The 12,442-nt window shown below is 32.1% G+C and overlaps 2 protein-coding genes across 2 annotated transcripts in view; both read left to right on the top strand.

The window, feature by feature from the left end:
• Nucleotides 1-7,806, top strand: part of LOC127903913 (uncharacterized) — a 45,744-nt gene extending 37,938 nt beyond the window's left edge. The window contains exon 4 of the mRNA XM_006380868.3: nt 7,325-7,806. Coding sequence (XP_006380930.2) covers nt 7,325-7,554 — 230 coding nt within the window. The 3' untranslated portion in view covers nt 7,555-7,806. The remainder of the gene's footprint in view (nt 1-7,324) is intronic.
• The window catches only part of LOC18099774 (leucine-rich repeat extensin-like protein 3), a 121,072-nt gene that overhangs the window by 37,892 nt on the left and 70,738 nt on the right, over nt 1-12,442 (top strand). The gene's annotated exons all lie outside the window — the stretch shown is intronic.

Below are 12,442 nucleotides of genomic sequence, written 5' to 3'. Positions count from 1 at the left end.
GACCAGTAGCGACATCGATTCTTTTCCTCTGCGCCAGGTAGTCACCCTTCTTTCCTGTGATTTTACTCCTTCATTGCATGCAGGAAATGAATTAATTCACGTCATACAGCTGCTTGCTTTTGTTAACAAAGACCAAGATAGGCTCAGCCTATTTCAGCCCACCCAACATGGTTGGGAAGGGTCTAACCAATTTTTTTTAAAGGAAAAGAAAATATTGTTGGGCCTTCAGTCAGGCTAACTCGACCGGGTCGAGCTTGGGACTCGGGCCAAAGTAGCCCATCCTAAATGTCATAACTCAATTCTGGGTTATTCCCTCAAAATCAATTTTTTTTTCAAAAAAAAAATCAAAAAATAAAATAAAGGCTGGCAACGTGGAGAAAGCAGACCGGGAAATCAAGCTGCAATTTTTGAAGGAAATTCAAGGCCTAATTATACCCCATTATGCCCAAAAATTGAGAAAAAATGCAAATTCAAGGTCAAATTAAATGATTATTGGACGAATTTGCATAAAAATTAAGTTCAAGGACATAATTAAATTTTTAATAGGCCAATTTGATTTAATCATGGGCCAAATTGAATTTTAATTATGTTTAAGAATTAATTTGGGTCCAATTGAAGGATTTAATTAAGTGCAAGGGCTTAATTATACTTTAAATGGGTCAAATTAATTTTATTTGGGGCTTAATTGGTGAAAAATTAAGTTTGGGAGCCTAATTTGAGCTTAATTGAGAAGATTGGAATTTTAAGAGACCAAATTTAATTTTTACCAAGTTATTTGATTGAAATCAGGGGCAAAATTGTAAGAAAATTGAAGTTTTGAGGTCAATTAGGGGTTAAATTGAAGAAATCCGAGACCAATGACCATATCGCAATAGGCGCGTAACTTCAGGGCTCTAATTGAAGTTCACCAGGGTCTTAATTAAAAAAGTTTAGGGTCAATTAGAGGTTCAATTGAAAGCAGTTGAAAGAGGAAGGACTGAAATGAACTTTGGCCAAAAACAGAGTTCTGGTACTGTTCATCTTCTTCTTTAATTCTCTGAAATAGCTGGTCCGGTTACCTACTTTGCAGCTGCATTTAATGTACCTAACATCCATCAAATTTGTCAAAACTTGCACGAAACTGATCAACAGACATCCCTCTACATCTAGGTATGGTCTTCACCGGCTCACTGGCAAATAAATGGACGTGGCACCACCCCAAAAAGGCCAACTCAGGCAGCCTACAGCTGCAAATTTGACAATTTGACAGTGCACCATGCCTACTTTGAGCCAACGGTTGGGATCCTTCCCATCTAAATCAAGGGCTGAAATTTTTCTCCAGTGTAGACAAGATTGCCCTCTTCCACCGCCTATAAATAGAGGTGGATTTCATGGCCTGATGGAGGAGGAAATCGGGTCTAAAATAAGCCAAAAAATCAGCTTCTTCCCGGTTTGTGCAACTTTCTCTCTGTTTTTCTTTCTTTCTCTCTCCACCTCTTCCACAGCTGCCTTCTCCGGCGAGAATAGCAACACACCCGGCCTACACACCACCAAAAATACCAGCTCCACCATAGGAAGCCGGCACAACCACCAAGCAGCCACCGCGACTCCCTCTCTCTCCTGCAGACCTGTTTCATCCTCTTTCTTCTCTGCTACCGCAACCTCAACAGTAGCAGCAGAGGCAGCAACCACCCCTTCTAGGGGCTTTCATCCTTAGAAACAGCAGCAGAGGTACTCTCTCGTCATAGCGGAGACTTGAACAACTCCAACCGTTAGCAACTCCAGCATCGACCACGACAGTTCCTGTAACGTGAGCAGCAGCCACTCCTCTGTGTGTGTGTGTGTGTTATAATATTAAAAAAATAAAAATTTTTCAAAAAAATAATTTAAAAAAAATTGTTATTTTCTCGCATATATTTTCTACCAATTTTGCATAATATCGGTTTGTATATTTACACTGTAAAATACAAATCTGGTATTAAAATACTCGGTTTTCTTCAAAATATTTCAAAAATTAAAAAAGAAAAAAATTTCAAAAAAATTTCAAAAAGAAAAAAACTATTTTGATGCACACGGCCAAATCCTAAAATTTTTCCAAGCATATTTTTCATAAAAAAAAAAACAAAAACTGCATCTTTTTCATGTTTAAAAAAAATCCAAAAATGGATATCATAACCAGTTTATGATTATCCATTAGGATTTGGCCAACATGTCAAAAATATTTTTCCAATCTTTTTTTTAGGATCCAGATGTAGACTTTAATATTTGTGAGGTGTAAAATTACACGATAAAGTACACCCTGAAGTATTAAAGATACAAGGTGTAAAAATACGATGCTAAAATTCAGACTTTAGAACGCTTAGGATTTAACCCGATAAGGTAGAGACTCTCTCATGAAGAGAGATCTGCCTTGAGCCTTAGAAAAGACCAACGAATGGAAACCCGACTTAGAAAAAACAGTGAAACAACAATGCAGCTTACCTTAGGTAGGGTGCACTGGGATGATGTGTCTTCCCCTTGCACAACCAGTCTCTTACCTAGACTCTCGCAGACCATGGGTTCCTAGTGACCATAATACTAGGTGGTGACTCCTAAACATTAATTATAATTTTATGATTAAATCCAAAAACCCTTCCCAGCACACAATACCTCACAACAGGAGGCACGACAGAAAGCCTTCGCCGTCGCCAGACAACATCGCGCCCCCTTGCGACACTAAAAATGGAAATTGTTGGGCCTTTAGTCAGCCCAACACAATTAGACCAAGCTCGGGCCTCGGGCCCAACCAACCCATTTCTTAGACTAAGGGTGTGTTTGCCTAACACACTGTAATGCCTTTCCTTTACTCTTTTTATACATCTTTGTTTTAAGGTTTAACCAAACAAGCCTAATAAAAAGCCAAAAAAAAAAAACTAAAAAATTTTAAGGACCATTTTAAAATCATTTAGGTCCGTCGCATGTTTTTTCTAATAATTTTGCCTAATATCGTGTCGTAGACTTACACTGTAAGATACATTTCTAATATAAAAAATATCTTATTTTCTTTGAAATTTCAAAAAAATCAAAAAGTTTTTAAAAAACCTTCATTTCAAAAACAAAAAATATTTTGTTTTTGTACATATGGCCAAATCCTAAAGTATTTTCATTTATATTTTCTAAGAAGGATAAAATCACATTTTTTATCGTGTTTTAAAAATACAAAATGGATATCATAACTGGTTTATAATTATCCATTAGGGTTTGATCAAAATACCAAAAATCTCACAACAATTAGTTTTTTTATTCAGAGAGTTATAATTTATCTATAAGACTTTAATATTTGAGAGTATAAAATTACACTGTAAAATATACCCTCAAGTATTAAAGATACAATAGATAAAATAAATGTGATGCTAAATATGGGCCTTAAAACGATTAAGATTTAACCCATCAAGTTAGAGACTTCCTCATGAAGGGAGATTTGCCTTTAATCTTAGATGAGACCAACGAATAGAAACATGATTTAGAAAAATAATCAATCAACAATGCAGTTTACCTTATGTAGGGTGTATTGAGGGTGATACATCTTCTCCTTGCACAACTAATCTCTTTACCCAGACTCTCACAGACCATTAGATTTCATAATGACCATAATACAAGCTGGTGATTCCTGAACTCTATAATTATAACTTTATGATTAAACCCAAAACACCCTTAATTCTAGGAGGCAGATCCGTCACACGACGTTGTCACGATAGGATGGTAACTCCACAGGGGACTTGTCGGGTTGTACTAAACTTTGTTTGTTTGATTATTTGCCTAATTATTTTGTTGGCCTGTTTAATTTAACTTAGGCATATTTTTCTTTTTACTGCTTTAGTATGCATTTTTATATATTTTTCATGCATAAGTACATCGGGTATAGATTAATGCCTTTATGCATCTTAATTTTTGAATAAACCGAACTCTAGGTTAAGTGCAGAGTAGCGGTTTGTTGCATGACTTTCAGTCGGGGTTCAGATTCATGAAACATCCAACTATGAGTTGAGCGTTTATTTGATAATGACGGTCACACTATGCCCCAACCATTTCTTGTAAACCCTTATACTGCCTTCATGAAAGGTGGTTACTAGATAGATCATAAACCCTTTTGAGATCAGATAGTGAACTTACCCCTCATTTAATAACCTAGAACCTCCCTTTAGGGTATGGACTCCTTAATATTTCATTTTGCATTAGGGCAAACCTGATTAAAATCTTGAACTCTACATGGGTTTTTGAGCTAAGACCATGACTTCCATAATTTTCTCTGAGTATGGGGAAAGATTCGAGATGATGCAATTAGTTGAAGAGGATTGCCCAATGACCGAGGTTGGGGAACTATCACACATGACCAAAGTATATTACTCCATGGACAATATAAAGAAGCTTGTGTCAGTCTTGGAGTATGTGGATGAGACTTTGTTTGAGAAGAAGTATAAGAGAATTGCCCACCTAATAAATATCTCAATTCAAATTTCAGCAAGTCAATACATTTTTGGAATCTAGGTTATATATGTTTCACCTTCGGAGACAATGACATGATCCTTACCATTGAAGAGTATGCCCATATTTTAAACTTCACAAAAAACCCTCACAAAGTATATTTCAAATAAAAAATTGAGAACAAAATTGTCGAGGTCGTAAAATTAATACATCTAAACCAAGTTGATCAATATAGGACGTCTAATGGAGGATTTTAGTGGAAGCTGATTGAGAATAAGTTGAAGACAGATAAAGACAATGGAAAGCTAGGAGAAGAGAAATACCAAGTAGTTGATTTCGCCATCTTCAGGTTAGTTTTGTTTCCTTCAGAAGCCGTTGGGATCATCAGTATTGAAGTTGTCAATGTCTTCATTGAGTATAAATGGACAAAGAATAACTTCATCTTAGTTATCTTAACTGAAACTCTCTTATCCCTAAACCATTATATACTGAATGGAAAAAGAGCGATACGGTGTTGTGTTCCTCTACTATTTATATGGATAGTCAATCACTTAAAGACATCGAGAGAAGTTTTCAATAAATTTTTTGTTGTTCAATATTAGGCTGATTTGAAGCAAAGAGTGGAACAACCTAGATGAGAAGGCATGAGTGAAAAAATATTAAGCACTCTATCATAGTAATTTCAGGTGGATAGCTTATTGGGTGGACAATTCGTCATATTTTATGAGCTGTGGTGACAAATGATGGGTCCGATTGATTGGTTTAACTACTTATATTAGTTACTCACCCTCGTTACTTATACCAAAAACCGGGGGATTAGCCAAGTATCTAGTTTGTTCAAAGAGGTTAATTTTTTAGTTGAGCTAGACGCCACCAGATGTAATTGGGGTAGCTTATTTTAGTCTATAGAGAGGAACAGTAAAAAAATCCTCAACCAGCCCCAATTACTTAATATGGAGGAGTGGTGAATTATTTATGGTGCTCGGAAGCACAAGAATGCAAAGCCAAAATTTAGTCAATAAGGAGGGATCATACACCACAATGGAACCCAAGGGAAAAAGGGTAAATAATGTTACTTGTAACCAACCGATTGACTATAAGATATAATAAACTAAAAAGAATACCATAAAAGAGACTGGTCAGGTGGCCCTTATGCTTATAATCAGTCCTAGTCTTGTCATGTGAGCCACGAGCTAAGCTTAATGTTAATGGAAACCCGATTTATATATGGTGAGGCCACATCAAATTAGAGAATGTTCAATGGCTGCTTTCTTCTAGGCTTCGTTTGATTTTGTGTTTAAATTATGTTTGAGTGCGTTTTAAAATTATATTTGGCTTAAAAAGGTATTAAATTGTTTTTTTAATATATTTCGATGATTTTAATACGTTGATGTCAAAAATAAAAAAATCAAAACGAATTTATTATAATGTATTTTTAAACTACGAACACTCTTAAAAACACAATGAATCGCAATAACAAACATTACTTCGAGGATGTTGGAGAATATAGTAGCGGTTATTTTTAGTGTTATTTTTATTTAGAAATGTATCAAAATAATATTTTTTTAATTTTTTAAAATTTATTATTGATATCAGCACATAAAACAATTTAAAAATATATAAAAAAATAATTTTAAACAAAAATAATTTTTGATACCGAATAATGTCTTCCATGACCCGCGGTGGCATAAATTTCAAAGTAAAATCATCTTTCTTTTGTAGTTTTGCACTCATGGAATATTTCTGGAGCCCACAATTTTTTTTCTTTAACTTCTCTCCCTTGTGCCCACACATGGCAATTGGCAGATAGCCACCCCTTTAATCTTTTGAAGCACTTCAGGCTCTTTCTCCTTTCCAAATCGATATATTAATAAAGCACAGCATGAAATATTAAAAAAATCACAATTATATATATAAAAATGCCATTTCATAGGAATTCAAACCCAATGATGACTATAACAGCGAAGGATAAGGAATTCAAATCACAATTTAGCTTAACCTTTGAATTGATTAACAAAATAGAAGGTGAGATGTGCACATCAAAACCATCTCTTGCTGATGAAAGATTGTTGGGTCAGCAGTGACGATATTTACGATGGTTGCATCAAGTTTCCACTCCCAAGTCCACATTTCCTCATCTTATTGGTCTAAAAATGCAAGGACAACTAAATTGAGGCCTCCCATGTCTCAGATGCATGTATTTATCTTAATTAAATTAGCCCCCCCTCCCACACCTCTATATATATACTCTCAGTATTTCCATCGTCTCATCGGATCAAAGCATACACAAAACCATGGAAGAAACGGTATGATATATATTTGTGTGTGTTAATTTATCTTTTAATGCATCGATCCTCTTAATTTGGCTTTTCTTCTTTTTACGTGGAGGTCCTATATATGTACAAGTTCTTGATATCTCTACAGCGGATTCTTCCATGTCAGAACATGTTTTGAGTTCTTCCAATCTTTCTGTCTATAAATTTATCGTGAGATTTTCTTTGTTTTCTATTGGGATTAATGATCATGGTGAGGTCCTATATAAAATGCATGCACTAACTACGTACTACTGTTACAGAAAGTCACAACGATGGAGATTAAGGTGGTTGACCTTGGATGCGAAAAATGCCACAAGAAAATCAAGAGAGTACTGTGTGCTATCCCTCGTGAGTCTTTCTTTTTTTCTCTTTAAGAACAGTGCTAGGTTTGAGTTGTTTTTATTACCAAAGGAAGTGACTAAGTTTTGTGGATTTGATGATGTTAATTAATTAATGAACAATAGAAATCCAGAACCAGGAATATGTCGAGAAGGAAAACACAGTGACAATCACTGTGGTGGGTTGCTGTCCTGAAAAGATCAAGAAAAAAATATACTGCAAAGGAGGTCCAACTGTCAAGTGCATTGAGATCATCAAGCCGCCTGATCCGAAGCCTGAACCAAAACAACAAACAGTAGCTGTTGTCGATATCACTTTTGTATGCAATCACTTTTGTATGCCAACACCTCCTGCATATTGTTATGTACCTTGTAGATGGTCAGAGTGTGATATATGGGGAGATGGTTGTTGTAGTTGCCGAAGTGTGTGCAGAAGTGCATATGTTTGTGAAGACTAATATCCCTCGGCGCCATGCACAATCATGTAAAGGGAAATCAAGTTTCAGAAGACCGATGGTTTGAGTCAACGTCCAACATCAACCATTGGATTCAAATCCAGTGGTCATGATGGGCCTTAGTGTTGTTGTGTTTATAATATCATCCCTTTTGTGATGCTGCTGTTGTTTTGACCTCTTTCATCTAGCTAGATGATGCACGACTTTGTGCCCAGCTAGTAGTTTCAAGTCAATGGTCACAGTTTTTCCATTGTTGATGGCTTCTTACATGTTTGGTCAGCAAATATGGGAGGCTTTACTACATAGTCTTTGTTTTTTATGTGCTATCTTATCTTTGTATAGTCCCTTTGGATGGATGCTTTCTTCCAAAGTGCTATATATATATTATCTGTTTCAAAAAACCCCTCGATCTCCATCTATTCTCTCGTCTTTTTTCGCCGGATGAAATGCCCAGAAACAACATCATTCGACCGTACTTTGGCAAAGATGGTTTTCTTATAATATTTTTTTTGTTTTAAAATATAATTAAATAATATTTTTTAAAAAAATAAAATTATTCTTGATATAAAACATTAAAAATATCTGAAAACACACAAAAAAAAACTATTTTAAAAAAATAAATAAAAAACAAAATATGTTAAAAGTTGATGTTCGAACTGCACACATGTTTTAAATATTAATATATTAAAATATATTTTTGATTTAAAAACATATAGTCATATATTGCACTGCAATGATGCGCATGTTCCTAACCAGACTCAAAATAATAAAATAAAAACCCAAAACCTCACTTTTATAACTCCATTAAAAAGGGCCAAACTGGCTATTCATCCAAAATATAATAAAATAAAAACCACCCAAAACCTCACTTCCATGGTGATGGTGATGGTACGTGCACCTGTAACTCCATTAAAAACACAGGTTGCACCGTCGTGGTGCCCGTGTTCCCGACCAGACTCAAAATAATAAAACAAAAACCCAAAATCTCACTTCTGTAACTCTATTAAAAAGGGCCACGCTAGCTATCCATCCAAAATATAATAAAATAAAAACCCCAAATAGATCTTAATTATTTTTCAAACAAAGTCTTCAAAGAGAGACTCTTTTCACTATCTTAAATCTTCAAACCAATCACGAAAAACATTCAAGTTGGGGTTCCAATTTGCTTCCTGTTTTGCAACTACCTGTTTTGCAGGACGTCTAATTAAAGACTGGCTATGGTATTATCCCAATGCAAATTTTGTTAATTAATTGATAATATATTTTTCATTCCATAAAACCTTATAAATAAACTCATATAATTTATAATATTTTACTCAGAGAGACCATCCTCTGTGATTACACAATAAGGTCAACAAGGTTGGTGAGATATATAAATATTATTGTAGGGTTACGTAAGTATTTACAATTATTCCAAATAAAAGCCAAAGATTCTATTTTTAAAGGTGATGGTGATGGTGCTGGTGCGTGCACTTTTATTTAGTTTTTATTTGGTTTTTATAAAAATTATAATATTTTTATAATATGTGTAATCCTGTATAAATTATTTTTTTATATTTAATTTAATTATTTTTGTATATAAATTAATTTTTATTATTGTTTGATTAAATAGAATATTAAATCTAATAAATAAAGTTACCAAATATAACTAGGTATATGGTTCACGTTACTAGATCAAATATTTTGATTTATATCTATTTTTTAATTTTTTAAGTTTAATCTTTAGTTATAATTACTGATTTTTTTTTATTAGTATAAATAATTCTTAATTTATTTAAATTAGATTCGTGTGATTATTACATCAGATAGCAATTCATTTTGGCTATTTATAGATGGAAAATAATTTATAAAAATAATCCTAATATAATATAAGATAGTTAACACGAATCAGAACTCAGAATTTTGGCATGCTGATGAGTTGCTATTCAAGGCTGTTTCTGTCTCATATAAAGCTTTTTAATTCTGGACTTTTCTTCTCCTAATCCTTTTAGGATTTCTCCTCTTTCCTCTTTCCTCCAGTCCAGTTGCTGCTTGGAAATTGCCTCTTCTAGCTGACACACTGCGGCTTGGAAGTCCCGGATTGTTCCGCCGACTCTGCTTCTGCCCATTCTTTGTTGTTGTTTTGTTTACAATAAGTTTGTTGATTTTGTTTTCATAGATGTTTTATTTTTTCAATTGAAATAAAATGTTTTATTTTAAAGTATTTTGGCATGCTGGGGTTAATATATATATATATATATATATATATATATATATATATATATATATTCAACAAACATAATTTAAATTCAAGATAAATTAATTATAAATTATGTAATACAAATATAATGTCAAGCAAATATAATTTTAAAATTTAAAATATTTCTAAATAGTTAAGATTAAATAGATCTTTACTTAAAATAATTCAACTTAAACAAAATATCAAAATATTATGAAAGTAAAATGTTTTAACACAAATATTTTAAATATAAAGCTAGGTCAATGTTATCAAGGCTAAATGAGATCTAAGACATCTCTTGTTTTGCTCAAATTCTTACAAAGTATAAACATGAAAAAAAACAATATGAATATAAACCAAATATATTAGTGATAAATCTAATTTTAAAAAATTAATATCATTGTTAATGAAAATAGTAATAATAATTTTCAATATTATTATTAATATCTTTGTTATTGAAAATAGTAATGAAAAAAAGCCTTTTATACTTGAGTGGTTTAATTAATTAAATTGAACGAGGTTCAATTGGATTCAGTGGCTTTTCAAGACCAAAACAGAACATGTGGAATGAAACCGGAACATTTTGGCTGAAATTTAGCTGAAAAATCCAGAACGGACCAAAATTTGAAATGAGATGAAAATTGTTCCATTTTGTTCAGTTTTTTGAATTGGTATCAAATATTTCGGTCATTCCAGACGAAATGGAATGAAATTGACAACCTTAGTTTACAAGTAAATAAAACATTTATTTATAAATAATTGATTTATTGAAATCATTCTAACTTAGTCATATAGTACACGACATATAGTTGTTAATTCCTACTAATATACCTTGTATTATTTTAAAAAATAAAATCAAATGTAATAAATTATATATCTCGAATCTTTTCAAATTTCTTATTTAAATTCTAACCAAGCATATTAACAAAACACTAAAATAAGTGGTTAAATCATTATAGCACATACAAAAAATACAATTTTATCATTAAATATTAGATTGTTTTAAAAATTATATTTCATAAGTTTTTTTAATTTTATTTCTATTGGATTATATATCAGTCTCATAGATTTAGTTTTTTTTTTCTTTTTAATTTTAACCTTTAAAATTAATTGAACCTAATTATTGTGGGAAAAGTACTACTATATAATACACGTGATTCAACGTGGATTGGAAGAATAAATTTATGCTTTACCCTTTAAAAAATCACAAAGAACTAGCCTTCAGGGTAAAATGGTTCTCACATGATTTACTTGTCATTTTAGAATTTTTTTAGGGGCATCTCGGTCTTCTCATAATTTTGCATAATTAAATTACTTGATTGCCTTTAAAAACAAAACAAAAACACTTAACTATAGTCTAGGGGATTTTATTATGTTTTACTTTTTTAAGTACATTGTAATGACTCTATGACCCTTAAAATCAAAATTCTCAAAGTTTTATTGCAATGACTTATTAGTCATTTCACACAGGTATTTTCATAGTAATTATTTGGTCCTGGGCACAATGTGGTATTTTGATAAATAAAAAATTTGTTGATGCGTGTGTTGCATGTGTTATTTGCTCCACGGTTTTTTGATAGCGAGTGTGGCTGACTCTTGTGGATGAAACCATTTCTTCATTGTGTCATTCGATTGATCGTCTTGGATACCTATTCCTCGCTAAGCAGTGTGTGTGATCAATGAACCTAGGTTTGACGTCGAAAACCTTTTTTTTCCTTTCTCTCTTCTCCTATAAATTCATGTTTGACCCTCTAGATTTTTAGATTAGCCCTTCAAGTCTTTTTTTTTTCTATGGAATTGGTCCCTGTTTGTTTTATTGTAATTAATTTTGAAAATTAAATTTTTTGCCAACTTTATCATTCTTCAATTTTTAGCCTGTTAAATTTGATTTTTATTCTTTTGATTGTTATTTTTTTTTTATTTGAGATAGTTTTGAATTTGATTTTTAAATTTCACCCCTATTCATTTTTTTCCCTTTTGATTTCATGTTCATTCTTTTTATTGCTATTTTTTCTTTGGTAAATTTTTAAGATTAATAACATATTTTTTTCAATTTCACTCTTAAATATTAAATTGGTTGAGAATTGAGATTCTTAATTGAACTCAAGTCTATAATTTCACATGTCGTGAATTTGAGATATTAACCTAAGTTTAAAATATTTGCACGAGATTGCTTGTTTTTTTTCATATTATTAAATTAACTGAATTTATTAAACTCAGTCGATTTAATGACTTGAGTCTTAATTTTTTTTTACATCTTTAGAAATTCTAGTGTTGCTTGAACTTTTTTCTTTTTCCATTAAGAAAAATTTGGTTAGACCTGCGGTATTGTGTAGACCATCGATGTAGGTTTACTCAAGTCACTTTCTCGGGTCCTTTTTGTAAAATTTAATTTTTTTTTCAACTTTTAGCCTTCAATATTTGGTTCATTATAATTGAGCTACCTAGTTTGTTTTAATATGAGTTTCATGGTTTTATCATAATCACATTACCCATATCGCAAGTTTTATTGGTTGGATCAGATTGATCTAATATGCCGCCGTTTTAATATTTTTTTAAAAAAATATATTTCATCCAATACGTAACAATTTAAATATTTTATAAGTGTTTCAGCATTGTGCATTGAGTTTATAACTTTCTTATGTATTTATATTTTTGAAAGTTGAAAAAAAA

Source organism: Populus trichocarpa, chromosome 6 (assembly GCF_000002775.5).
Source record: "Populus trichocarpa isolate Nisqually-1 chromosome 6, P.trichocarpa_v4.1, whole genome shotgun sequence".
NCBI lineage: Eukaryota > Viridiplantae > Streptophyta > Magnoliopsida > Malpighiales > Salicaceae > Populus > Populus trichocarpa.
This window is presented reverse-complemented; position numbering and strand designations above follow the sequence as displayed.